This window comes from Opisthocomus hoazin, chromosome 11 (assembly GCF_030867145.1).
Source record: "Opisthocomus hoazin isolate bOpiHoa1 chromosome 11, bOpiHoa1.hap1, whole genome shotgun sequence".
Classification (NCBI taxonomy): Eukaryota; Metazoa; Chordata; class Aves; order Opisthocomiformes; family Opisthocomidae; genus Opisthocomus; species Opisthocomus hoazin.
The window spans coordinates 12,815,160-12,842,328 of record NC_134424.1 but is presented as its reverse complement, the minus strand read 5'-3'; the positions used below and the strand labels follow the sequence as shown (position 1 = coordinate 12,842,328).

General features: G+C 58.4%; 1 protein-coding gene across 4 annotated transcripts in view; it reads left to right on the top strand.

The window, feature by feature from the left end:
- PLXNA1 (plexin A1) overlaps positions 1–27,169 on the top strand; it is a 122,810-nt gene that overhangs the window by 43,554 nt on the left and 52,087 nt on the right. For all 4 annotated transcript variants that reach the window (XM_075432387.1, XM_075432384.1, XM_075432385.1 and 1 more), the window contains exons 4-9: positions 7,819–7,959; positions 10,052–10,152; positions 10,621–10,744; positions 12,826–12,979; positions 13,600–13,699; positions 22,205–22,319. In XM_075432387.1, the coding sequence (XP_075288502.1) occupies positions 7,819–7,959; positions 10,052–10,152; positions 10,621–10,744; positions 12,826–12,979; positions 13,600–13,699; positions 22,205–22,319 (735 nt within the window). The remainder of the gene's footprint in view (positions 1–7,818; positions 7,960–10,051; positions 10,153–10,620; positions 10,745–12,825; positions 12,980–13,599; positions 13,700–22,204; positions 22,320–27,169) is intronic.

Below are 27,169 nucleotides of genomic sequence, written 5' to 3'. Positions count from 1 at the left end.
CCGCCGTTGCTTGGCTGAGGGATGGCAGAGACCGAGGGCTGCCACGCCACTGGCCCACGGCATTGCACGGAGGGGTCCCCGGGTTCCCCCATCCTCTGCCGGCTCTTCTCTGCTGCTTGGCAGCTGCCAGCACCTCCCACCCGGTCCCCGGCAGCCCCCAGGGCAGAGGCTGCCCATCGATTCGCTTGTCCGGGGCCTCCCCTCTGACCGCCTCAGCCCTGAACAATGCTGATTGGGAAGTAATTGCAATAATAATAGAGATATTTTGCTCCTGAGTGACTATACGATACCAACTAGGCGCTGAGCCAGGAGAGTTTTGAAGGGCAAAGCTGGGAAATCAATGGCTCGAGACCGCCGGAGCAGCTGTGGGGCTGACAGGGACAGGAATGGGACCTGGGGCTTTGCTGGGGAGGGAACCAGGGCAAGTGCCTTAACCTGTTCTATGCCGTGTGGCTCCCAGCTCGAGGGTGCTTGTAATTGCTCCCCCAGCTTCATTGTCTCCATCAGTCCCTCCTGCACCTGGGTCTGACTCTGGCAAAGGTGCTGTTCCCATGTGGTACCCTGGCACTCGCTCCCTCTTTCCAGCGGGTTGATTTTGGTACAGAAAGATAGGAAAGATTTTTCTGACAGTGTTTTAGTTCTCTCAAATGGCTGGAGCGGTGTGTTGGGCTGTACTTCCCCATCCTTCTGATGGAGCAACGTGGGCAGACCTGGTCAGGGGAGGTTTCGGGATGGTTTGCAGGTGGTGGGCGAGGAGCTGGTCAGTGCCGTGCCACGTGGGCTGGTGCTGGTCTGGCCGGCTCTGCTGAGCCCGCTCAGTGCAGGGCAGCGTCGCTCGTGTGGGTGGCTGAACAAGAGGAAAAGATGGAAATGGGTTTGAGCGAAAGAAGGTGGCAGTTGAGGAGTTTTGGGGAAGGTGGTGCTGTGTTTTGGGGTGCTGCTGGACAGGGTTGCCCCCTGGCCTCCCCTTCCACCCTATGGCAAACTCCAGTGCCTTCCCCCAGTTCCCATCCCACCTCCCTGGAGAGGTGCAGTGAGGGCGTCTGTCCTCAGCCCACGTGGCCGAGCTGAGGACATTGCCTGGGGATGGAACACCAGCCATAACATGTGCTTCAAAACCGGTTAGCTGAACCGGTGTCAGATCTGTCGGTGTCAGCGGGTCACTGGCATTTGTTCCTGCTATGAGCATTGATTTATATTAAGTATGTCCTTGTTTTTTGCTTTATTATACTGATATAATTAAAGTCCCAATATCTTCCTGTTCAGGGTGATGTCGGGCCTGGAATGAAAGCCTTGCTTGTATTCATCTCCATAAAGCAGATGGGTTTCACTGAATGGAAGCAGGCAGCTCATCTCACCCGCTTTCCCTTGGCAGGTTAGGGATGAGGCAGGAGCATCCCAACCCCGTGCACGGGGCTGGTGAAACTTCCCTGCTGGGGAGGCCGGTACCCACCTCCGTGGGTCCCCGTCGTGCCGGGTTCGAGCAGCCAGCAGCTGCCTGCCCAGCTGGCGTGTCCCTCCGGGGCAGCCGGCAGGGTGGTGGGGAGGGTGGGCTGGGAATGGTGGCCGGCTGCCGGGAGCAGAGGTGGCCGGGGTGCTGGCTGCCAGCCTGCCCCGCATAGCTGGGATGTTTCTGTGGGCCTGTCCTCTCCCCAGCCCTGGTGTGAGCCCCTGGGAGATGCATCCCCAAAGCCCTGTATCCTTTCAGCTGACTGCACTGCTCAGCGAGCTCCGGTAAAGCGTGGCTGGCCGGGGCTCTCCAGACAGCAATTCTCTCAACGTCTGAGCAAAACCAGAGGTGTATCGTCGTGCCCCTGGACGCCAAGGTTTGGTAACCTGCAATACAGCGGGAGTGAGCGGAGCCACTGCCTCCTCCGGCTCTCGCACGCCGGTGCCCCCCGCCCAGCAGCACCCAGCCCCCTCTCCCCACCAGCTGTGCCCCCAGAAACAGCTGATGCCGCGGCCCCGCAGCTGCTCCTGGACCCGCATTTCGCTGGGCAGCCCCTGAACCTTCCTGGCGTGGGGGGTGGGAGAGGGGTGCAGCCCCCGAGGGCCAGCTGATCTTTGAACCCCTCGCCCTCCTTTGGAAACTGGAGAGCGGCATGGGGGCAGCTGCCGGCGCTGCTGGTCCCGGGGGATGGCTGGCAGGGCGAGGCCATGGAGGAGCAGCTGCTGTCCCCGTCCCCAGGCCACATGCTGGGAGGGGCTGTGCAGACTGGCACCCCATGGGGGGTCCCTGTCCCCCACCAGCCCCCTGGCTGGACGTGGGATACTCCCGTTGCGGCTGTGGGCTCGTTGGCGTGGTGCTGTGTGACACTACCTGGCAGCTGTCACCTCCGCCCCAGGGTGGCCGGGCTGCCTGGGTCCTCTCTTGCCCCTGGGAGCAGCCCCATGATTTGGGGGGTCAACTCTGCTGCGACGCGCTCCTCTCTTGGTGTTTATTTTTGCTCTGTCCTGTGTGTTTCGGGTGGATGGTACCAAAATCAAAGCAAAATGCTGGGGGGTGTTAGCGCAGCCATGGCCCCGTGGAGGGTGGATGTGCATCCACCGACTTGGGTGCAGGAGCCCAGGGTTTCGGTTGTGCTTCAGCTGTGAGCACCAGTGACGTGGGGAGGGGAAGGTTTCGATCCCTGCCCTCCACACTTCAGAGCTTTTTCCTCCTCCCGTCTCAGGGTCATGCCGTGGAGATGCTCACCAGCAAGAGGATGGGGCAGGAGGAGACCAGGATGTGGGCAAAGGTGGGACAGGCACCTCACCCAGCATCCTCTCCTCGCAGCCCCGTCTCATCCCCCCTGCTCAGTCTCCATCCCTGATGGACATCCCAGGGGCTGGGGGAAACGCGGTCCTCTAAAAAAGCCCTTCTTTCTGGTTGCCCGTCAGCGCCGTGCGAGCCCCGTGGAACTGGGAAGGGTCCCCGTGAACAGGCTGCGGAGCGTGGAGCGTGTTTCAGGCAGATAAGTCCCTGCCTTTGAAGTGTGGCGGGCGGGCAGAAGCGCCCTCCTCTTGTAGCTGCTGCCAGCCGCTGCGAATTAATCGCAGCCCTGTACAGATAAGAGTACAAAGCCTGGCTGAGCACTTCTGCTGCCCGGAGGAGGGGTCTGCGGGGGACCGCTTGGGACCCACGATGGGGGCTTGAGAGCCCGGGGAGAGGGAGATGGAGGGCTGGGGTGGGAGAGCCCCGCGACGGACCGGCTGCGGGGCAGTGCAGAGCCCCTCTTCCCAGCAATGGGCTTTGGGGGTGTCCCCTGCGGTGGAACCGGGTCTCTTTGTGACCCCAAGCCTGTGTTTTCGGTCCCGCAGGGAGCCGGTGACCCACCCCAGCACCGTCCGAGCCCTGGCCAGACCCTTGCCAGCACGTGTTAAATCCAAAAGCAGCCTTGGCATGTCCGCAGCTGCCTTCCCTCTCCGGCTGTGCTTCCTCCCTCCCCGCCTGGCGTCCCTGGCCTGGGCTGAGCTCTAAAACCCCGACCTCCGCCGCTGTCCTCCTCCAGACCCACTGCCAGTGCTGGGTGGCCTCCAGGTCATGCCTGCTGCCCTTTGTCCCTCTCATTGCCCGTCTTTCCAAAGGGCGGCCCTGGGGAGATGCTCCTCTCCATGTTGTGCTGGTTGCCGGTGGCCGTAAGGACATTGAGGTTTTCCCCTGGAACGTTTGGTGAGCGGCTGTCGGGCAGCGGTTATGGTGGTGTGGAGGTGTCCCCTCACATGGACAAGCCTGGAGGGTGTCTTGACCAGGGGAGCAAGCATGCTGCAATGGAAGGAGACGTCTCTCCTCTGATGTGTTGTCTCTGCCCTCCTGGTGCTTTCAATTCTCCTTGCCTTTTGCATGGGTTTCAGGTCCCAGTCTTGTCTTGTACAGCTCTTCAGGGCAGTGGCTCTTCACTAGCGCTGGCTGTGGTGGGCCCTGAGCCCTGCAGAACCTTCTGGATGCTCCAGCGTCATGGTTTGTAAAGGAGAGCCGAGCTTTGGAGAGAGCATTAGGCTCGAGGCAGCAGCAGGACAGGCCAGTGCTGCTGTCCGGCTGTGACCCTGCAGCACTGTGTGCTTCTTGGCGAGGCGATGTGCTCTCCTCCTCCCAAACCTGTATGGGATGGCAACTCCCTTCTTCAGCCAAGACAAGACCACCCCCCATCTGGACCTCCTGGGGGAGGACTCTGCCTCTGCCCAGCCGGGCATGCTGTGCGTGGTCCCTCATTACACCGGGTGCCCAGGGTTGAAGCGTTGCATGCCGTCCTTTCCCTCATCGTTCCTTTTCTGGGGTTCTCCGTGGCTCGCCTGGGAGGCGAGGGGCCTCTTGGTAAGGTGAGGTGCCTTTGCATCTCCTGGTCTTGCGCTGCCTGCACCAGCCCGCTCGGCTTCTATGGGACCAGGTCTTAAACCCTTCCCTCTTCAGAGGGAGGCTGTGCTGGGTGCTCGCCCCGTGGGGTGGGCTCCTCGCTGCGTGGGGAGGGCGTGCGTGTGGGCTTCTGCCAGAACAGCCCCTGGGCTTGCTTGGAGATGATTCACCCCAGCAGGGAGCTTGTAGTTTCTTGCCTCTGGTCTCTTCTGTTTGCTTAACGAGGCAGCAGCCCAACAAGCAGACCATCGCTCCTGCTCCTCCGCCTCGGCGCGGCCCGGGGTCCAGCCACCCCCCGGGGTCCAGCCAGCCCCTCGCAGGAGGCAGCGCCGCCCAGCCCCTGCCTGGAGCCAGCCAGAGGCAGGCAAGAGCGAGGGCAGGAATCCTGAGCGAAAAATTAGTGTGAGTAATTATTAGTATTGGGTAATTATATCAGCGTCAGGATGAGGAGAAAGGTTAATAGGTTTATTTATTTATTTATTTATGGTAAATGTCTTTTCCCCTGGGTGGGAAGGCAGGCAGGGTGGGCAGGAAGGCGCGTGTTTCCGAGGGGGCTGCTCTGATTAAACCGCATCCTCTCCCCCTTCGCCTGCCCCTGGCTACCCCGCGGGTGTGGGGAGAAGGGGGGGAAGCGGTCGGTCCCTCCCAGCGTCTGTAAGAGATGGGAGGCACCTTGTGCGTCCCGTGCACTGCTCCAAACGACCTGTCCCCTTCCCACCAGCTGGGATGAGTGGGTTCCTGTCGGGCTAATCCTGCTGGAAAGGCCCTGATGCCAGGTTCCCAGCTCTGCCCGCGCAGCAGTGGGCTCTGTGGGCAGTCGGGTCCTCCTGGTGCGGAATGACGTTAGGGTCTGTCTGCTGGGGATGAGTGGCAAAATGGGTTTGTCTGCCACGAGCTAACTCAAAAACTCTCTCTGTTCCCTGCCTTTTGGCGATCCAGAAAATAACTTGTTTGTCAGGTCTTCCAAATTTCATTTTCCTAAATCCCAAACCTGCCTATAGAGCATCCGTAAAGGGAGTGGAGGTACCAGAGAGAAGGGTTCCCGCGTGTGCATGCCTGGGGTGGCCCCGTGCCCCCCACCAGAGCACCCTGACATGTGGGAGACTGGGCTCCAGCCCCGTTTGGCTGCTGAGAGTATTTTTAGGTTCTTCTTGAAGCCTCAAATTAACTGGAAGTGCTTCACGTCTGTTGTTTTTTTTTTTAATACATCTCTTTCTCTTTCCCAGCACTGCGCAGTGCAATAATGTAATGGGGAAATTACCCCGCTAGTTAAAAATTACTGCCAGCGCGACATCCAGCCATAGATCTATTTTAGAACCAGGGTAAAACTATATCGATTCTTCTGTGCCGCAACTGTGGCCCATAAAAGGGTTGGAAAGGTGCGTTTGTCACGTTGCCATCGCGTGGGGGGGAGACAGTGCCTTGCTGGGTAGGGGGGATGCTCCCCGTTACCCTCCTCCAGAGAGATGGCTTGGATGGGACTTTGTAGGGGAGAAGCTGAGAGCCAGGAGGGGAGCAACCTGTGAGGAGATGCGGGGAGGCAGGGTTGGGCTCTGGGGCTGATGCTGGGTACCGCTAGGCAAGGGGTACCGCAGGGCTGGGGGTGCCACGTGGCCCTGTACCACACATGTCTGGAGCTTGACCTCCTCTGACGTTTGGAGTAGGAGCAAACGTGGTCCTGGGCAGAAAGAGCCTGCGAAAGGGCAGGCAGAGGGTTTAGGACGGGCTTTTGGCATCTCTGGGTTCCGCAGTGCACAGTGGTACCCAGGGTGGGGTGATGGGGAGCAGAGTCTGTGCATGGGTCTGGCAAAGGATGCTGAGAAGCAGGTAAGTACCGGAACCAGCTTGGGTTATGGCGAAGGCTCTGCAGTGCTGCAGCAGTTCGTACGGGGGGTTCTGGCTGTGCCGTGGGCGTCCAAGAGTTACATCTGGCCCTGCAAGTGCAGTCCCCGTGTCCCCTGGGGAGAGGGCGGCCCCTTTGCTCACTGCCATGCAGGACTCGCCGCTCTCTGGTTGCTCGGGGGTCTCTTTCTTAATTAAATACATTTGTTTTGTAAAACTGCCTAAAAATAATCCGGTGCTGGTGCGTGCAGGAGGCTGGCGGTGAATCAAAGGCGCCGCTCTAATTAAACGGGCCCCGGTTTGTTTGTGAGCCGCATACATTTCCATGCTAATCAACTGCACACCGGGATCCTGCTTTCCCGGCCCGTAGCCCCCTGATTGGGAACTATGCAAATGCCGACAGCGATTTATTGCAGGAGGGGGACGGGGCGGCGGGGGCACGGGGACGGCTGCCGTCGGGGACACGAGGGCTTGGGCATGGCTGCGCTGGGCCGTGGGAGCGGGTGCAATGGTCGGGGCAGGGCCGTGGGATGCATTTCGGGGGTTGCTTCAAGGCAGCGGGTTTGCCCCCGTGCTGTGGGGGGATCCCGAGTCCTGCGGCTGGGGGTGCCGGGCTGGCTCCCCGTGTGTGCTGGCTGATGGTGGGCAGTGTTTGCTCCGTGTTGCTGGGCGCTCTGCTTCTCCGCCTGCTGCTGGGTTTTTTTGCAGAGCGTGCCACTGGTGCAGCTGGGGCTATGGGGCAGACTGGGCTGGAGCTTGGTCCCAGCGGGACCCAGACCAGACCCACTGAGCCACGTCCCTGGCACCGGACAGCCCGAATCTGGGGGGGGATCGTGAGGGATGGCGTTAGCAGGAAGCGTCTCTTGCTTGTGGAGGTGGCAATCGGGTTACGGCAAGTAGCGCAGCCGAGTTCAGCTCCTGCTCGGTGGGTGCCTCCAGCCCCGCGGTGCCTCGTGATGTGGTTATCGCCGGCACAGCCAGAAACCGGTCTGCTTAGGAAGAGCTTTAACGTGATTGTGAGCCATAAGGGGATTAAAGCCTTCGCCACGTTCCTGCTTAGGGAACAAAGGTGCTTTCTGAACCTCTGTTGACCCTCAGCTTCCTTGAGACCCTCTTGACTTCCCCGGTCACGAGCCCAAGTGTTTCCTTTGATGGATGGGGAGACGGGAGCCCTGCCTGCGTGTGCCGCAGCGTCCTGCCCGGCCGGAGCTCGGTGCGGTGTGCGAGCCGCTTTTGGTACTGCTGCGGCAAGATGGGGTTTGCTGCAAGCTGGGGGCTCGTTTGTGCTGTGCTGCAAGTTGGAGGGGCTTTGGGGCTGAGTGGCAGCGGGGGAAGCAGGGCAGCATAGAGCAGGGTGCAGTGTGAGAACCGAGGATGTGGCTTCCCTTCCTAGAGAGGGGTGAATGCCATAAGCGTAAACATGGGACAAATGCTAAAAAAAGGAACAAAACATTGCAGTTTGGCCTTCTGGAAAGGGTTGGGATGTTTGCAGAGCGGCTGCTGCTTCGCCGTGCTGTGGTGGCCATGGTGTGGTCACGCTGGTGTGGATGGAGGGGGTGGTATCCCCATGATGGGGTGTGTTCCCCATCCTACTCCTGGGGTGTTTGTGAGACCGTGCTCACCTCCCCTTGCTCTCCCCACAGATCCTGGTGGACTTGACGGCCGAGAGGAAGCACCAAGCGCTGCAGTATGAGAACGTTGTGGCCCATGAGGGCAGCTCCATCCTGCGAGACCTGGTGCTGAGCCCCGACCGCCAGCACATCTACGCCATGACCGAGAAACAGGTAAGGGGAGGGGATGGCAGCCCCTCACTCTCCTGACGTGGCAGCCCACATTGCAGTCCCATGCGAAGGGACGGCTTTCAGGCAGCTCCCGGTGGGGTCTGGCCTTTGCTGCCTGGGGACTCCTGTCCCAGGACATGGCGGCAGCTTCTCTCTGCAGAAACACTGCCCCGAGGCACTGAATCTGTGGCCCTGCTGCTCCTCTCCTCACCGGGCCCTGCCCCAGGCATTAATTGTTGGCAGCAGCTGCTTGAAATCCCCCCGGTCCCTGGGGACTAAGGGCTGCCTGATGCTTCCTGGCTGCGGGGGGCTGGCCATAAATCTCCGCGCTGCTCCAGCCATCCCCTCCGGGGCAGGGTTTCTACGAGTCAGCAGAAGCTCCTTGCTCCGAATGGCTTTTTCTCCTCTGAGGCGGCTGCGTTTGCACCTTGGGGCGAAGGGCACGGTGTGTCTCCAGCCTCCAGACCCTGAGGTGAGAACCCCGTTCTCACCCCGGTCCCTGCCTCTGCTGCTGCTGAGCCAGCCGGAGGTACAGAACCGATCCGGATCCAGCGCTGCCGCCCTGGCAGCGCGGTCAGGGCTCACGAGAGGAAGTTTTGGTTGGCTTTGTGAGGTTTTGCGTGATCCCTGACCTGACAGAAAGCCTGCTGGTGTGAGTTCATCCATCCGCGGGCTGCGTTGGAGCGAGTGAAGCAGGTTGGTGCCACGGTGGTGGCACGTTTTGGATCTGGTGCCAGCGGGGATGCACGCTGTGCCTGGTGGGGTGGCCCAGGGCAGCCGTGCTGGGACTTGATGTGCCTGTGTCTCGCAGCGTCTCCTCTCCTCTGCTCAGGAGAGGTGGGACTGCAGCAGAGCTTGGAGCGTAACAGGTCTCCTGGCCCCCAGCCCAGGGGCTTGGGAGAGGGAAGGATTCTGGAGCAGGGCCGTGGGTTTGTCTAGACAGCCCCATGGGGACAGCAGAGCCCTTTCCCTCCTCCTCCCAGTGCCTGTCTCTGGTTTCTGCTCTGCTGCAGGAAACCCACAGCTTCCCAGGCGAGGCAGAAACTGGGTTTGGACTCCTCCATGTTTCTGTCCCAGGCCTGGCTCAGCTAAGCCTCCCCTTTGCGAGGGAGATGCTGGAGACGTGGTTGTGGGATGGGGGGTTATGCCGAGCTGGACTGGGGATCTCCCCCAAGGGCTGCCGTGGTGGCTGGGAGCCGGCACATGCCTGTGTGAGGTCTGCCTGGGGGTACGTTGCTGACCCCCTCACTACTGCCTGGGAAGCGATGTCTGGAAAAACAAATGGGAACATTATGGGTATCCTGTGTCGGTGTGCAAACCTAAGGGTACTGGCTGGCCAGCCTTATCCCAGCCCTGCAGGCGTCACGCTGAGCCCGTGCCCTGCTGGGCTGGGAGGAGGGAGATCACCCAGGGTTTAGCCTTCAGTAGAGAAGTTTGCAAATTTTAATTAACGAGTGAGTCTTGCCCTGTGGGAGCAGTGGGGAAACTGAGGCACGAGCGTGGCAAGTACGGGCAGCTGCTCGGTGCTGCCGGCTCCTCGCAGCGGGTGAGCAGGCAGCTCCCTGCACCCCTTCCCTGTCCCCCCTCTTCTCCTCCCCTCTCCTTAATAAAGCCCGCTCTCTTCCCTACGATGGCTCGGTGTTATCAGAGTGCTGGTGGAAAGTAATTAAATGAACAGTTGTAACAGAGCTCGAAGGGCTTGGAGAACGAGGGGATTTTAATCAAATCTGGAGGAGCAATTAATAAAGGACCAGTAACCCTTTCGGAGCAGGGCTGCGGCAGCCACGGGGTGCCTGGCCAGCGCCGGGAGCCGGCGTGGGGCTGAGCCGGCACGGCCCGCTCCCACAGACCTCTGAAGAAGCAGCAGTGGAAGGAGCTTGGTTGGGGTAGAGACCTCCCTGGGGTGGAGGTGTTGCCTGCAAATGTGCTGCCTGGGCTTGGGAGAGGAGTGGGCGATGGCGGGGGGCTCAGCCCGCTCCCTCCTGTCTAACGGGCCAGGGTGAGCCTGTGCTGGGTCCGTCTCTGCGGGGTCGAGGTGTGGGCATGGAGGGAAACACGCGGCCCGTCCCCCTTCACTGCCTGCCTGTTCCCGCAGGTGACGCGGGTGCCGGTGGAGAGCTGCGAGCAGTACGAGAGCTGCGAGCTGTGCCTGGGCTCCCGGGACCCCCACTGCGGCTGGTGCGTCCTCCACAACATGTGAGTACCGCAGGATCGTCCCTGCGGCCACGCCAGCGAACCGCGGTTGGCAAAGCGTGTCCGTCCCTGTGGCTGGTCTCCTTGGGGACAAATCTCCTGGACTTTGGCCCCGAAATGCGGGGGGATGGAGCGATCCAAGGGGTCTGTCATCCCTGCCTGCAGTGCCTAGGCTGTGCTCATGAGCACCCCGGGCGGCGAAGCTGCTGGCCAGGACCCCTAATCCTGCCCATGGGCTCCCGGGCTCAGCATCCTTCTGCCAATAAGAAAAACTGAATGTGAACCCTCTCCAGAAGTCCCCAGTGCTGTCACCAGGGGAAAGCAGAGCTCCCATACAGGCCTCGGGCACCCAAGGTCCCTAGCTGGGCATCACCTCCATGCCAAAGGGTCTGTCTGCCGTGGTGTCAGCCCAGAGCCCGTGGGATCCTGGGGGGTTTTCCTCCTCACCGTGGTGGTTTCGTCCCCCTCCAGATGCTCACGCAAGGACCGGTGCGAGCGGGCGGATGAGCCCCAGCGCTTCGCCTCTGACCTGCGGCAGTGCGTCCAGCTCACCGTCCAGCCGAAGAACATCTCGGTCACCATGTCGGAGGTCCCGGTAAGCCACCTCTGCTGCCCGCGGAACCCCCCCAGCCATCTCCTGACCCTGTGGAGGCAGCAATTAGAAACAAGTAATGAGTGTATGACAAATAGGGAGAAAGGGGAAGAGAGGTCTGAAACAAATAAAACATAGCAAAGTGGAGGGCGTTGACGAGGGCTGGCCTATTGATGGAGATAATAAACCAGTTGGTGATTATTCAGAAAAGACGTAACCGAGCAATAAATATTTCTCCATAATACAAACACCGACATCAGAGCTGCCGTCCACAGGCCAGCGATCCATCTAGCTCAATAGCCTGTCTCTGACCCTGGCCTGCAGTAGATATTCTGAGATGAGACTTCGATGCACGGCTCGCTGCTCTCGGTGCGGACAGGAAGGATGATGGACTTCCCCAAAGCATTTCTAGGCCATTAGCACAATACAAAAAAGCATGTACTAGCATTAAAGCTTTGAAAACTGCCAGGTCTGGGTACCTGGTACTCAGGAGTCCTGAAAGAGTTGGCTGAGAAGTTCCATGGCCTGCGGACTTTTGTAATAATATGACTTTGTAATAAATAAGTGAATGTTGAGAAAAGCCCGGGAAACAGAATAGGTGCTTGTTTTATTGCCCAGATGCAGAAAGGACCAAATGGTCACAGGCTGCTTAGTTTGATGTCAGGTTTAGAAAAACAAAAGGGAAAAAAATAGTGCAGGATGCAATTGATAAATATTTAGGGATGGGAATTATAATTAATGCCAGTCAGCGCGGTTTTATGTCAAACAAACCACATCTTGTTCTTTGATGAAATTATGACTTGAATTAGAGGAAGGACTGTGGGGATGTGATGTCTCTAGACTTCTGCAAGGCATTTGACTTGGTACAACACAATGTTCTGATTAAAAATTAGCATTATATAATATTGATAAAGCACGTGTGAAGTGGATTAAGAACTGGCTCCGTGACAGATCTCAGAAAGGCCTCGTCAGAGGGGAAGTGTCACTGGATGGAAACAGTTTGGAAGGCACTTCTGCAGGGGCTAATGTTTGTTGGTAACGTGGGGATAAATGCGAGATGGCTGCGGATGGGACCTGCTGGGACGGCAGGGGAGGCGCGGGGTGAGATTTCCTTCAGAGCAGTCAGGTTTGGGTGGGGCTGATTTAGCAGAGAAATTGGGGTTTGATATTGCCAAGTCTAAAATTAGACGTGGAGGGAGAGGGCAGGCATTCACCCGCCATCCTGGAAGGTGGTGCTGGGGCTGAGCCCTCGCTGCGGGGCTCTCGATGCCCCTCGGGCGAAGCCGGGAGCTGGGCGGTGTTTTCGCCTCTCCGGTGGTTATCTCCCTGACCCGTGGCAGGACGCTGCGCAGAGGTCTGGTGCGGTCGACACGGGGATGCTGCGCTGGGGCTGGAGTCCAGCTTTTGAAAGGGGAGGCTTTCAGCCTCCCGTAAACATCATGTAAATGAGTTGAAGGCTGGAGAAAATGCCTTGCAGTGAGAGACTTCCAGAGCTCAATCTGCTTAGCTTATCAAAAAGAAGATTAAGAGGTGACTTGATTACAGAGTGTAAGTGCCTTTACAAGGAGCAAATATCAGGGACTAAAGGGCTTTTTAATCTATCAAGGAAAAGCATAACAAGAACTAATGGCTGGAAGCTGTGAAAAATTCAAATTAGAAATAAGGCAAGCATTTTGTAAAGTGAGAACTGCTGACCCCATGAGTGTCTTTGCGAGGGAAGAGGTGGATTCCGCAGCTCTGCTGGAGCGGATGCCTTTCCGTGAAACACTCTTCATCCCCAGCGCTGTGCTCGGTCTCTGTAGAGGTGAGGCGTAATGGCTTGTGGTACAGTGAGGGCAGAGGACGAGAGGCTGTGAGTCATTCCGTCTTTTAACCCATTTAAATCCTCTCTCCTTGCCTGAGCAGGAGGTCACTGGATGTGGTTTGCTTGCAAAAGCCCAGAGCAGGTCTTCCCACCACATGTGGGTGGTGGAGGAGGCCTTGCACCTCTCGTCTTTTCTGTTGGCTGGACTTATACATAGCAGACAAGGAGGAGTAGTTTTTGCTTGGTTTTCTGTGTTGATGCTCTTGCCTCTCCCCTGCAGCTGGTCCTGCAGGCCTGGAATGTCCCAGACCTCTCGGCAGGAGTCAACTGCTCCTTCGAAGACTTCACCGAGTCTGAGAGTCGCATTGAAGATGGGAAGATCTACTGCAGCTCTCCCTCTGCCAAGGACGTCATCCCCATCACCAGGGGCCGCGGTGAGCTTCTGCCCTGGGGTGGGAAGAAAGCCCAAGACAAACCTTGTCCCGCTTGCTGCCCCATAGCCAAGTGTGGAGGAGGACAATTCTCCCATGACATTGATCCCTGGCCCCCAAGTAGGAACCGAGTTTGGTTCTTGTGGTGTAGGAGGAGAAGCACATTGCTGCTCCCTGGGGACTGGTCCTTGCTGTCATCCAAGCCGTGGGCGCAGCTGCTTGCTGGCGCTGCAGTGGTCTGTGCACTGGTCCTGGGCACCCTGGGCTGCTTCCCACCTGTGGACCATTCCTGGGCAGATGTGCTGTAGGTGACGGTGGGCTCTAGGACATTCTGCTGACTCCAAAACTCTTAAGCTCCCCTCCAGTACCACCGGTAGAACCCAAGGCACCTGCCTTCATGCCAGCAGGTTGCAGTGAGCAGTACTGGGACTCTATTGGCTCATTTGGTGGCTGGGTGGGTGTGGGTGGATGCTTTTTTTATTGCCAGATTTGGGGGATTTTGCTTGTTAACTGGGATGGGTGGTGATGCCCAGCTCCCTCCAGCCCTTCGCAAGCCTTGGGCTGAATGCTGGGCCGTGCACTGTGTCCTTTCTGAAACCTTTTTCTGCTTTGGTCTCTCCCAGGGGACAAGCGAGTGGTGAAGCTCTACCTGAAATCTAAGGAGACGGGGAAGAAGTTCGCCTCCGTGGATTTTGTTTTCTACAACTGCAGCGTCCATCAGTCGTAAGTGGCCTGGGCTTCGCGAGAGCGCTCTGGGAGCAGATTGGTGGGGCAGTGTGAGACTGGGAGAGAGAGATCTCAGCTTTGCGGGTGCTGATGTTGCAAGAGGAAAGGGCAGTCAAGTATAGTGGTGTTTGCAGTGAGAAACCTCCTCCTTTTGCCCTTGTAAACTGGGACGGTGACCAGAGCACCCACAGTTGGTTTGGGCGTGTGGGAACATGTAGCGTCAGGGCAGAACCTCACTTAAAAACAGGGCTTTGGGTTTGGCAAAGCTTTGGAAGAAAAAACGAGTTTACTGCATTGCAGACTATAGCAATCCATGTGACGGAAAATGCCAAGCATCTTGTTATTCCTGGAAACAGTTAATAGGAGTGAGTTGGCGATGCAAAAGGAGAAGCCTGTGTTTTCCTGCGATGGTACCCGCGTCCCAGGCTTGCTGGAGAGCGAGCTGGAAAGTTGCAGTAAGGTGGGACGGAACATGATGCATGTCCTGGGGCGTTTACCCAAGAATTTCCTAACTGGAAGTAAATGTGAATTTGCTTTCTTGTCAGGCTGCCTTGAAGTCTACTCCACTACGGGTTTTTAGGCAGATTGAGATATGCGTGTGATAAAATAGAGGAGGTGTGGATTATCGATGTGCTGCCTAAGCAGGGTGTCTAAAGCCTCTAACAGCGAGCTCCTGATGAGGAGCTGCGACGGTGTGCTTGAGCGGCGGGGAGACGGCTCCGCGGTGGGGACGTCGGAGGAGATGCTGGGGTGTGTTTGGGCAAAGAATTTGGAGCTCAAGAATGCAAGCGATTTCATTACCCTGCCAGAAACCTCCCACGGACGGCGGCGGGCTGCCTGATCAGTAATTATAGATAAGCAAACGCAGAGTGATCTCTTTAGGACGGCTTTTTGCAAAGTGTCTAGCCTGGCTTGGGGGGGCTTCTGCTGCAGGTTGCTCCTCCAAACCCTGTTCAGATTTTCCATGTTGATCAGGGAAAAGCAGGTGAGATGCAGGCACCCCGGCTGCGTGCCTGCGGTGAGCTCCAGGGTGGATGCATTGGAGGAGAGGCCCTGCCAGCCTTGGGCATCACAGGGATTTCTGCCCTGCCCACTCGTGGCACAGGGAGTGGGTCTCGGCTCCTGGGAGCTCTGTGTCAGTGAGGGAGGAGAGAGTTTGCAAACCTGACTTTCTCCCTCACCTTGACACCCAGGATGAGCTTTGTCTCCCTTCACGTTGTGTGGTTTCAATAACATTAGCTCAGCTTTAGCTCAGCCTGGCTGCATGTCAGTATTTTACAAATCAAAAAGCAGATGTGACTTTTATTTTTCTATATGAAAGAAAGAAGATGTTTAAGCACAAATGGCAATGGATTCGGTCCAATCAGGGCTCCAGCATTTTGGTCCAGCGAGAAGAGGTGGTGAGGGAATTGGCATTTTATTTTACGTGCCTAACATAGGAGGGGAAGAAAAAAACCCACCTTCCTTCCCTCCCCCCCCCAAATCTACAACAAAGAGCCCTGACTGATTTATTACTGCGTTGATGTTTAATTTTGGATGCATTATTTAAAAAAGCTAATTATGGATGCATTAATATTTATGGGCTCCGGTTGGAGCTGATAGAAAAGTCCATGTTCTACGCTGGTGAACATTATTATTATTATTTTCTTTACGTCAAGAATTTTAGGGTTTGGAGGCAGTTTTCACTATGTGACCTGCAGTCGAGTCATAGCCAAAGAGCATGACAAGACCTAGGATGATGCAATACTTTTAAATACCGTTTGCAGACAGACGTCTTTAATGGATCTCTTCGGAGTTAATAGCCTTTCAGATCCAGGTTTCATATTTTGTGGAGGAAAATCTATACATCAGCCTGATAAATTCTGTATTAGGAACAATATGCTTTTCCATGAGGCTGATGTTTTTCCTGTGGAGAGCTCTGATCACTGTGCATTGCATTTTCTTTTTACGTTTGGGCGGCTTTGCTTAGATTGGGAGCCAGAGGCCTGTGTGTCGAATCCTTTCTCAGCCGAGGACGGAATGTTTAGGTGAGATTTTTCAGATGGCTGTGGAGAGGTTGGAGGGTTATAAGGCAGCTCTTCCCTTGCGTCAGCTGGGGTAGCTTCAGGGAAGCCAACACAGCTCCACCGTATACACTGGGGAGAGTCTGACCCTGCTTATTTTCAGCAGATGCCTGGAAAGGCATCAGCAAATCGCGCTGCTAAAGCTCTTTTGCGGGCTGCCCATGGGGCTGATCCTGCTGCTGTGCGAGCATCCCGGCTCTCTTGTTTCTCACCACCCTGCAAAACTTCATCCCATGTGTTTTCAAAGACTGCTGGAACCAGCCTGGTCCAGGGGAGGGTTGCAAAAGGGAAGATATATCTAACCCCTGCTCCTACGGAGGGCAGGAGGGCTACGGAGGAGGTTGTGCTGGCTCTAAGTTTGGCTTGTGATGGTCAAGGCCAAAGAGGTGCCTTCCAGGTGGAGCCATGTTGCTGTCCTGTCTCTTACTGCAGGGCTTTATAGTGTCACCTGGTGTAAAGGGACTGTCCCCATTGCAGACCAGCATCGCTGGCTGCTGGGGCACTTCTCCCTACGGGGTCCCTGGGACCCCTGTTGTGGGACTGGTACCCTCGCTGGGGCTCCGTTCCCTGCTCCAGCAGGGTCACCTGCCAAGCTTCTGGGGGTCCCGGCTTGATGTGCTGCACCCTGGCAGCCTCGGGGCTCCCGTGGGGCTCAGGCAGGTGCTTCCCGGCAGTGGCATCTTTTGGGCATCTTGCCCGTGGAGGTTTGTGCGTCAGGCAGGGGATGTTTCTGGCTGAGCTGTGAGAGGTGCGTCGAACAGGGGAGTGGAAACCTGGAGGTCGGTGCAGAAAAATGAGTCCCTTGCAAAGGGGGACGTGGGTGACTGAGGGTTGCTGCCAGCCCATGGTGGGGAAGAGGGCTGCCTGTGCAGGCTCAGCTCTTGGGGACAGGCTGTGGTTCCTGTGGTGAAATGTAGAAAACCCCGTGGCAGGGCCCGGGGTGGCTTCCCTTGGGGTTTCCTATGGGGCACCGATCAAGCGCAGGCATTTAAAGGCCGCTCGGCGCCTTTGATCATCTAATGAATCGGCCCGTGTCCAGCGCGTGTGCGGGCAGATGTTGAGGTCGTCTTTGTCAGCGTTAAACTCCCTCTTCAAAGCATTTGTAGGGAAATGAGTCCCCTTTCAAGATACAGACGTAACACCAGGCTCCCTGCCCACCTCCGGCAGAGCCTGCGCTTGCTGGCGAGGTGGGCGAGCAGGGAATCCTCCTGGAAAGCCAGCGAGCAATTGCGGGGAATACCGAGGTGTATTTCTTCCCACTATTTCCATATTTGCTCTCTGGGTTTCTCCTCTGGAAACTCTGGTCCATAACTCCTGTTGTGGTTTGGCTTTACGGAGAGCATGGCTGTGGGGATGGGTCTGGCAGGTGGAGTGGGACGGGGGAGAAGATGAGAGAGAGCCTTCGGTGCTTCCCTCGATGCTGTGAGTGGGTTTTGCAGTGCTACTGGTTTTTCAAGCACCGGCGTGCCCAGCGCATCACCAGATTCCCGCCAGCGTGACCAGTCATTGCAGTGTGGAAGCAAAAATCCAGGGAGTGGCACAGGGGAAGGGGGAAAATCACAGACTGGGGGTCTTATGCTAAGAGCGGGGAGCTGAGTAGCCAGGCAGCCTGTGCTGGTGCCTGCCCACGCTGTGTCTCCTCATGGCAAGCGGCTCTAGCTCTCCTGGCCAGAGAGATGCGGGTCTGCTGTCACCCTGTCCCGCAGGTCAGGCTTTCCTTGTAAGTCTCCATTAAATAAATGGGATTTTAGTGCATGACCCCAGGGGCTGGGAGCAGGGCTGGGCTGCTCCGGTGGCCGAGGCACCCGGTGGCACCTGTGGGAGGGTGTGAGATGATGCCAGTGCTTGTACCACGGGGCTCTTTGCTGCAGCCTTCCCGTCTGGCCGTGCCCTGGCCTGCCCGAGCCTCCGAGCTGCCCATACCCAGCGTGGCTGCTTCTCCGCAGGCCCAGTGCTGCTTGTTTCCAGATGCTTACAGATGCTTTCTTTTCAAAGGCACGGACAGATGGCTGCGAGCAGTTGAGTGAGTGTATCTGAGTTAGCACAGCTGAGCTGTGAGGTGGTAACAGATCCCTGCGTTCTCCTGGGCTGGGGCAGGTGGAAAAATCCCGTAGGATGGCCCCAGAGACCACTCAGGATAACCTGGTTTATGTCACGTTTGTTGTGAAGGAGGAGGGCTGGTACAGCCCGGTGTTCGATTTCAGTGATGGGAGGTGGCTGAAGGTGTTTCAAGAGAATTATGTGTTTCTGGCAATCTTAAAAACCAGGGCCTGATTCTGCATCCTCCAGCCAGCGTGATGGTGGGTGCCCTGGACCACCCTGCAGCAAGTCTGTGTGCCCAACCCGTACCCTGCGAGTAAGGTTCAGTAAGGTTCTTGGCAAAACCCAGCAGGGATGGAAAAGCATCGGGCTGACGTGAAAGGAAGTGCAGAAATGTGGTGGTTTGAGATGGGCAGGGGTAGAGGGAGGGGATGGATCTCCCACCCTGCGGTTCTCCTGGCTTTGGGTCCGGGCACTGGCTGGGAAGGGCAGGGCTGTCCCTAGGTCCGTGTAGGGGTTTAGGGGCCACTGACCGCCTGTTGCTGCTGCTGTTCAGGATTTCCCCTCTCCCTGGGGCAGAGAGATGGATGTAAAGCCCAAAGCACCACGGTTCAGCCCCTCACCCCTGGCAGCTGCCGCTCCAGACGCAGGCTGTGCCGGAGCTGAGTGTTTGCTAAGGATGCCTCCTTGCCAAGAGGAGGGCTAAGGAGCAGTCGAGGGGCTCGCTGTGCTGTGCGTGTGCAGATGCTGTTTCCAGCAGCACTGTGTTTATAATTTCCCTTCTCAATGGACCTCCCCTGCTCTGCTCTTGGTGCCGTTGAACTTGCCCCCGTCCCTCCTCCCTGCCCTTTGCTCCGCGTCCTTCCTCCAGGAACGCGCCACGCCATGGAAATAGCCCCAGCGTCCGTGTCTGTTTGCATGCACACGTGTGTGCAACGCTCACACCCCCGTCCCTTGCTGCTCAGGCTTACCACACGCCTGTGGGTGCCAGGTTTGGTTCCTGCCTTGCCCCCTCAGTGCGCTGAAGAGCTCTGGGCTCCTTCGGGCCCGGGGCTGGGAGCCCGGGAAGGGCAGGGAGTGAGGAGCCCGGATCCGGTGCCGCCAGCTTCCCATGCTTCCCATCCGTATTGCTCCGGGTCAGGCGTGGGGAGAGCTGTGACCTCGCCGTGGCAGCCGGAGGTCCATTCTGCAGAGCTGCCCTTGCACCCGGTGTGGAGGGGTCCCCAAAGCCACCCCGGGGTCTGGGCTCGTCCTGCAGCAACGCCTGTGGCCCTGCACCCACCCTGGAGACGTGCCCAGCCCTGAGATGCTCCTTTGCTGTCCTGCTGCCCTCTCCGCACCGCTGCTTTTCTGCAGCCGTGTCAGGCGTTTCCCCAGCGCGGCATCGGCCAGTTTGGGGTTGGTTTGGAAAGTGGAGGAGAGCAGCGTCGGGAGGTCTCGTCCCAGCTGCGCAGTGAGTCGGGGGCTGTGGGGAGGCTCCGGCTTCGCCCCTGGGTCGCTCAGAGGGGGCAGAGCTGCCCTGCTGCCTGGCAGGGCTGCCTGCTCATTCCAGGGCAGGTTGCAGCGAGCCTGGGCTTGTTTTGGGATGGGGCACTGTGCACAGAGCGATCCTGAAACGCGGGTCCAAGGGTGGTGCCGCTCCGCTGGCACGGGGACGTGAGGAGGCCAGGGGGGCACAGCCGGCGGGTCTGACCCCTTTCCCCTGCCCAGCCTGAGCTTCGTCTCTGCCTGGCCCCTGGCAGGGCTTGGGGGGAGGCGGAGGGGCAGCAAGCTGTGGGTCCGTGCCTGCGCTGTACCCCCAGCCTCGGTTTTCTGCCTGGCTGGGCTTCTCACACTCCCGACACGCTTCGGGGAGGGGGGGGACTTCAACACATGAAGGAGAGCCTCCCTCTAATTATCAGGAGTGATGAAAGCCTCTTAGGCAAGAAGTGATGAGGGAAGAGTGCCTGACCGTGGGAAGGAGAGAGACGGCACAGATGGCATCGTGCTGCCGAGCAACCTGCTGCTGCGCCGGGAACAGACAGCAGCGACACACGGACGCGCCGGGGATACGGCCGCGGCCACGCCGCCCAGCCTGACCTGCAGCCGGGGAGCCCTGCCTCGGCCCCTGCCCCGGGGTCTGGGCAGCCTTGCGGGGAGCTGGGGGTCAAACAGACGCGCTGAGGCTGGCAGGACCAAGGCAGGCTGGAAACGGGGTTTCACCACGTTACCGGCACCCGGGTGCTGAGTCGCTCGCCACTTCACAGAGTCTTTGGCCAGCTGCAGGGTGCTGACCCAGACAGGCTCTAAGTGCAGCAGAGACGCTGTGGAGCAAGACGCGTGGTGGTGAGTGCTCTTACTGCCGCGTTTGATGTCCTCATGGCAGATGGAGAACCTCGGCAGAAGGGAGAGTGTGAAAACCAGCTCTGGGGATGGGGCTTTAGAAATGTCTCGGTTTAAGTTAGAAGCACCCGGGAGGGCTGAAGTAGGAGGGGGGTGGGGGGGAGGGTCCTGCTCCTCAGGCGTACATGGAGGATAACCTGAGATGCTTTGGGTCCTTTGGCAAGTGAAGACCAGGAGATCGGCTTGGACCTGCAGTAGTTAAATGGCAGAGGAGACCCTCACGTGAGGAGGGTCCCAAAACAGCCAAGATTCGGCTTTGGCACTGAAGAACTGCAGAGTGGAGCTGCAGCTCCGGGGTGTCTGGGGCAGGGCTGTGCTGGGTGCTTCACCCGGCTGCCTTGAGGTGCCTCGCGAAGTGGTGGAGAGGGGACTGGGGAGCCTTTTCACAGACCCTGAAAGACCTGGGGGCTGGAAAAGCTCGCCTTTGCGGAGGGCTGATTTCATGGGAGGGTTTTGCCCCGGTGTGTGTCTTGCGACTGTTTGTACTATGTTCCTCTCGGAAATGACCTCTCTGTGGTTGTTCTACTTCCATGAGGGTTAACCCGTGCTTTCCCTGCCCCACTGCCTCCGCATCTTGGATTTGCCTGCCCGCAGGTGGCTGCTCGAGCCCTTTTTGGGAGGGCAGGAGCCGTCCTTTCGCTTTGTTTGTGTCCCCCTGCTCTCCCCACGCTCTGCACCTCTCGCCATTAAAGCAACCAGAGATAGGAGGCTACGGCTCTGCTTTTAAGTTGAATCTCTGCAGCTGAAATAAAATTGCATATATTTGCATAAGGAGTATCTCAATTAGCATATTTGTGGGTAAAGCTAAAAGGGCTGTTCATTTGGAAGTGAAAATGTGAGCGAAACATGGAAATGACTTCCAGCCCCCTTTGCAAGCAGCTTAATTAAATATTTCCTTAGTGTGCACGCATGGGTTTGGGAAGCTCTTGCTGTATATGGAATGGTGTGTGAAACCCCAGGGCGGGCAGGGAGCGCTGGCATTTGCACCCTTGGCTGCCTGCGCCCGCTGCTGCCTGCGCCCCGAGCTGCCCCCTGCTGTGGCTCCCACCGGCGCCGTCCCCAAGCCTCCAAGGTGACGAGTCCGCGGGAGGCGAGGGGTCCAGCCAGGCCCTGCCACCCCAGCATCCCTCTCTCCAGGAAGGTTCTCCTGCTGCCACCTCACACGGTGATGCCGTGTTTTCCCGGTCGTTTCCCGGGGGGTAGAGGCAGAGAGGTAGCTGTGATTTCGGAGCAGGAGCAGGCTGGGCAGGGCTGCTGCCTCCTGGCAGAGCTGCGTTCAGGGGAAGAGCCTGCCTTTGTTTAAATATAATTGCTTTGGGCCCGATCCTGTCTGTGCTCGGATCAGTGAGAGCAGGTATCAGCCTGCCAGGGAGAAAAACAGTATGCTGCTGCTTTTTTTTTTCTTTTTTCTCTTTTTTTTTATTTAAAGCCAGGCTGATTACTTTTCTTGCCTTTGAGCTTATGCCTCAGCAGCTCTCCTGTCACAACCTATTGTAGCAGTTGAAAGGCGCTACGGTCCCAAAATGTTAATCTGACCCAACCTTTCGCCAGTTATAATTTTCCTCTCTATGAGCCTGCGTTAATCTGACCCTTTCTCCCTTGTTCCGCCAAGGTGCACAGCACTTGTTCTGCTGCCTCTTGCTAAAATCGCCTTTCAGGGAACCCAAGTAAAGCTCCCAAAGTCTGGAGCTCGGCCCCCCCAGCATCAGGGTGGGTAGGGCCGGCTTGCCAAGCAGAGGAGGGAGCGTGGCCCCCCCGGTTGGGACACAAGCCCTGTGGTGCCAGAAAGGCCGCTTCCCCTCGCTCTGCTGTGGGCAAAGCCTGGGGGTCCGGGGTGTGCAGGCATCTCCCCTCCCAGCCTGCCAGTGCACAGCCCTCGCCCCACACAGGGGGGTCCTTCCCACCCAGAGATACGGGATCACCCAGGGAGGCTGTCCTGCTGAAGCATCCCGGGAGGAGCCCCGGTGGACCCTGCCTCGCCGTTGCCCTAACGCCGTCCGCTTTGCTCTCTCCGCAGCTGCCTGTCCTGCGTGAACGGCTCCTTCCCCTGCCACTGGTGCAAGTACCGGCACATCTGCACCCACAACGCCGCCGACTGCTCCTTCCTGGAGGGACGCGTCAAGCTCTCGGAGGTAAGGCAGCGTGAGCCCGCTCCACCTCTCCCATCCCGGTCCTGTCGTGGCCCCCTGCCCTACGGGGGAAGGGTTTAGAATAGGGCAAAACTGCTTTGGGAAGCTTTCTTGACACCTTGCCCGGGGTCCTGGAGCTGCCTGTGAAGCAGTGAGGGAGGAGTGGGAAGCGCTGCGGGGCTGCGTGCCGGTGGGGAGAGGCTGTGTCGGCTGAGGAGTGCCGCTGTGGACAGGCTGCTTGGGAAGCTGGGTGCAGCCAAGAGCAATTTAGGCTGAATGAAGGGAAAAACAAAGGCAGAGATGCTAAAGCGTTTTCCTTTGATGTTTCTGAAGGGAGCAAGCTTGAACTGTCATTGCAGAACAACTTGTTTTCAGAGAGGGGAAGGCTGAAATCCGTAAAACAAATGGTTTCACTGCACCTCACGCCTTCTTCATCTCAAATGCTTTGCTGAGAAACGTGTTCTTCTGCGGGGGTTCATCCTACGCAGCATCTGTGCCACCCGCCGGGGAAACCTGTCACTGGCAGGGTGCTCACAGGGGGTCCTGGCATCCCCAGCCCGTGGTGGCATCGCTGGCTGTTCGGCTTGGGTCTGGAGGTCTGGCCAGCAATGGCTGGCTCTGCAGTAAATGCTGATTCGAGTCTAGTCTGGAAGGGAGTGTTTTGGGGAGGAGAGTTTCTCCCCTGCCCTGGAAGGAGCCTCTGGTTGAACTTACCTGGGTTTCCAGTTGCCTGTGTAGGGGCCCAGTGGGAAGGGTCCTGCTGCCTGATGGTTGTTGCTGGGACCAAAGCCACGTGCTGCCCTCGCGGAAATGGCTCAAATGGACGTTGTCCTGGAGAAAGTGTTTGTCCAAATCATCTCGGATGAAGTTTGGTCTCTGAGCTCCAACAGAGGGTCCCATCAGCCTCCCAGGCCACGACTGGTCCCTGGGAGCGGAGGTGAACAAGAAAGGCTTGCCTCTGCTTCACAGACCATGTGTGAAGGCAAGCAGCCGAAACGTCACTCAGCGGCTTTGGCATCCTGGCTGGCACCGAGAGGAAGCCTGCCTCCGCATTTCCCCGCTCAGGAGGAGCAGTGAATCTCCATCCCCTGTAATTTGTGTCTTGTGAGGTCTGCCGTCATCCTTGGTGAAGACCTGTGGGCTCCTAGGCATCCTTCTAGATCAGGGCTGTTGTCCTCCCTGTGTCCCCCTGCTTCCGTTTTGGGCTGGGGGCACGTGTGGAGTCAGACCCATCTGCGGCCAAGATGCTGGGGAATTTTTTCCTTTTCCTCCTCTCTGCCTCTCTCATCACTCGAGGAGCTGAAGCCCTCCAGAAGAGGACAGGAGAGCTGGACCATTACCTAGCCATTGTCCAGCCACCAGCAGCACCATCACTCTTGTGCTGGTGACAGGATAGATGGAGGAGCATCTGCCCATGTACTGGGGCTGAGCTCTGCATGGCTTCCTTGCTCCCTTGGGGTGGGTTGACCTTGGCTGGACACCGGGTGGCCACCGAGCTGCTCTGCAGAGTTTTCCTGTGGAAAACTGGAGTGCCTGGTGCTGCTGCCTCTACCAGGGGAGCTGCTGTGTCTACAGGGGGACTTTGGGGTTTTGCAGCCTACAAAAAGAGCTGCTTGGGTCTCATACTTGCGTGCAGTTTGGACCCTCCATGGGCTTCTGGAGAAGGTGGAGGTGCGGAAGATGGTGATGTTCCTGCACAGGGCTGTTCTGGGCTCTTGTGATCCTTGTTCTGGGCATGGAGCTGAGCAAAGCCGCCTCTCAGCCAAGTGCATCTGGAGAGCTGGAAAAGCCCAACCATCGCTCCCACGCATGGGCAGGTGGGGTTGGCGCTTGCCATTTCTGCAGATCAGCAGGTGAGCCCCAGGGATGAGACTCCACTCGTCAAACGAACAACTTCTCCTGCCCCCGTGCCGATGGCGAACGTGCCACTGCCTGGGCTGTGCCATGGCCCCACCGCCCGCATCCGTGCCTCTCTGACAGTGCAGCAATGGCTTTCCACTGCCCCTTCCACCAAACAGCCGAACTCCAGGCTCTGGCACCGTCCCTCCCCTCCCTGGAGGTATCACCTAAGTGCAAGGGGTTGCACCATGCACAGGGGTGCTGGAGTGTGCGATGCACGGGCCAGAACAAGCCCAGCCTGGCGACCCCACACGAGGGGGGATCCAGTAACATGAAAAGAAGAGAAAAAGCTGTTTTCTCCTGCTTGTGCCCTGAAGAAATCTGGTGAGGGGTCAGCCTGTCCCAGGCATCCTAGAAGCCTGCTCTTGAGGTCAGACTTCCAGCCAGCCCTGGCGCTGCTTCTGCAAACGCGACACGTGGTGTCCAGGCCACTGGAGCCTGGCAGCTCTCATCTGCCCATTCCCCCTGCTGAGGGCATGGGGAGGCTGCTGGGCTCTGACCCCCACTGCTCCCACGAGCTGGCTTCTTGGGACCTCGGGTCACCCCCGAGCGCGGGCGGGCAGTCCCCCGGCAGACCTTTCGGCCACCCTGGGACTGGGAGCGGTGCCTGCTTGTGGCTGGGGAGCCTGGCCCAGCCTCTTTGTGTGTTGGTGCGGCCTCAGCAGTTCCTGCCGGGGATGGCGAGGCTCCCACAGACCGGCTGCTGCCGTGGGTTGCGTGTCTGGGCTGGGGTGAGGCATCCGGCCCTGGCCCTGGCTGTCCCGGTCCCCAGCAGGGCGGTGTGGTGGGTGGGGGGACTCGGTGGCACCGCTGGACACGTTAATAGTACACATGCAGCCCCATCCTCTCTGTGGGGAGGATGCCCAGCTGGGAGGGTTATTTTAAGTGGGATTTGGTCTGTCTGCGTTGGCTGAGAGTGTGGTGGGCACTGGTCAGGAGAGGCAGGGACAGGGGTTAATGACAGCACTTCACTCCGTCTCTGCTGGTTCCCACGGGTGGTTCACCGTGGTTTCCTGGGGGAAAGTGGCTGTTTGACAGGAAGACATGAAGAGCGACCCATGGCACTGTGTCTCGGGTGTGCCAGGGATGGATTTCTGGAGGTGGCAGGGTGGGAACGGGGCGTGGGTAGGAGCCACCACTCGCATAAGTGTGGCTGGGAGTGCAGGAAGGATGTCCCTGCCCACCGGCTGCGGTGGCTTTGAACCCTGGGCTCCAGAGATCATCCTCCTAGGTGGCTTGCTCTGGGATGCAGGGCTGGGGAAGGGGTGATGAAGCAGCACAGTGCTGACTGCGGGGCGATCAGTGATGGACACTGGAGTCTCCAGTCCTGAAAAGCTGCTCACCTGCAACAGTCCCCGCTGCCAACTGATGCAGAGCTGCCACGGGGAGTGCAGAGCTGCTGTCCTGTGGGGACCAAGTATGTTGGTTCAGTCTAAGCAGGTTCAGCTCCTGTTTGTTCTTCATTCCCCCACCAGTGGGAATGGCTGAGGACTTTGTGAGGGACCGCCAAAGCCAGGGTCAAATCCAGCCCCAGACTGCCTTCATCCCCATTGCCACTGACAGTACTTGCAGCTGGAGCTGGGAGCTGCCAGAGGAACCCAAACTGCAGCATCTGCAGCGTCACTCTAAAGCTTTTACCCCTCCAAGTGAACCTGGACACCCTTGTTGTGTTCTCATCCAGCTAGAAAAATGGTTTTAACTGAGAAAATCTGAGTTGTGCCATGTTTGGGAATGTGTGTGTTGGGGTCTTGCTTTTCTGCTCCTCCCGGCCCCTCGTAGCTCCCCTCTCCTGGGAGCTGGAGCTCTGCCGGGGGGGCTGTTTTCGGCAGGAGGGGGAGCTCCATGGGCTGTGCAGAGCGTTCCCGAGGGATGTAAGTGTCGGGGTGAGTTTTGTCAGCGGTTGGAATTGCTGGTAGGGGAAATGAGTTGTCCCCGTGCCCCCACCCCTCCGGGCACCCCGGGCGCCCACCAGCACCAGGTGCTTCCTGTCTGGGCGCAGGCTGACATTTTTGCTGGATGAGACACTTCTGCCGGCAGATGCGGAGCATGTGACGTCTTCGCGGGGGGACTCGCTCAAACCACGAGTCAGCAAAACGAGCCCGCCCGCCTGCCTGCGCGGGGAGAGGGACACACGGGCCCCCGTCTTGCGAGCATCCATGGTGAGCCCAGCTGGGGTGGCATGGACTTACCCACCTTCCCCAGCCGAGCTGGCAGCGATAATTACAGAAAAGTGAGGAGGTGGAGGTGTTGGAGAGCGAGCTGGGAGCTAATCCTCACCAAGCGTGTCCTGCGGGGATGGCGTGTGCCACCCGCGGGGTCCCCCTGCAATGCCCAGCGGGATCAAGCAGGCAGGGACATCTCCCTCTGTCAGCACTTCTGTGCTGGGAGGCGGTGGGGAGCAGCCTTGCAGTGATGGGGACCGCTCATTCTCAACGGCAGTGGGCATGCAGGGTGTCCCTGCTGTGAGCCCCGAGCTGGTTCTGGAAGCGGGGGCAGCTTCAGCCCGGCTGTGCAGAGGGGCAGCAGGATACGGAGCAGGGAGGTAGCGCAGCAGCGCCGAGGGTCCCCAGGCTGTCCCAGCCCCATCACCGTCTCCGGGTTGGGGTTGGCATCGCTTCCTCTCTGCTTTCATTTTGTTTAGCAGGTTTGGAGGATAAATAGTTTCTTCCCTTCAAAATAGCACTTCTGGGGAATACAGGCTTGCAAAGAACAGGAAGCTTAGCGTAAAACGAGTCGGAGTTTTCCGTCAGTATTTGCTAAATGAAACAATTTGTTTTTCATTCTCTGCATCCTTTGAAAGTTAGATTAGTCCTGCAGGCTGAGATAAAGCCCAGCGGTGCTGCGCGAGGTCCGGCCCAGCTCGCTGCGGGGTGGCAGGAGGCAGCCGGGCAGCGCTGGCCATGCGCGGGGGTCCCCGGGGCGGGGGTCCCCACAGCCGTGCCATGGCAAGAGCA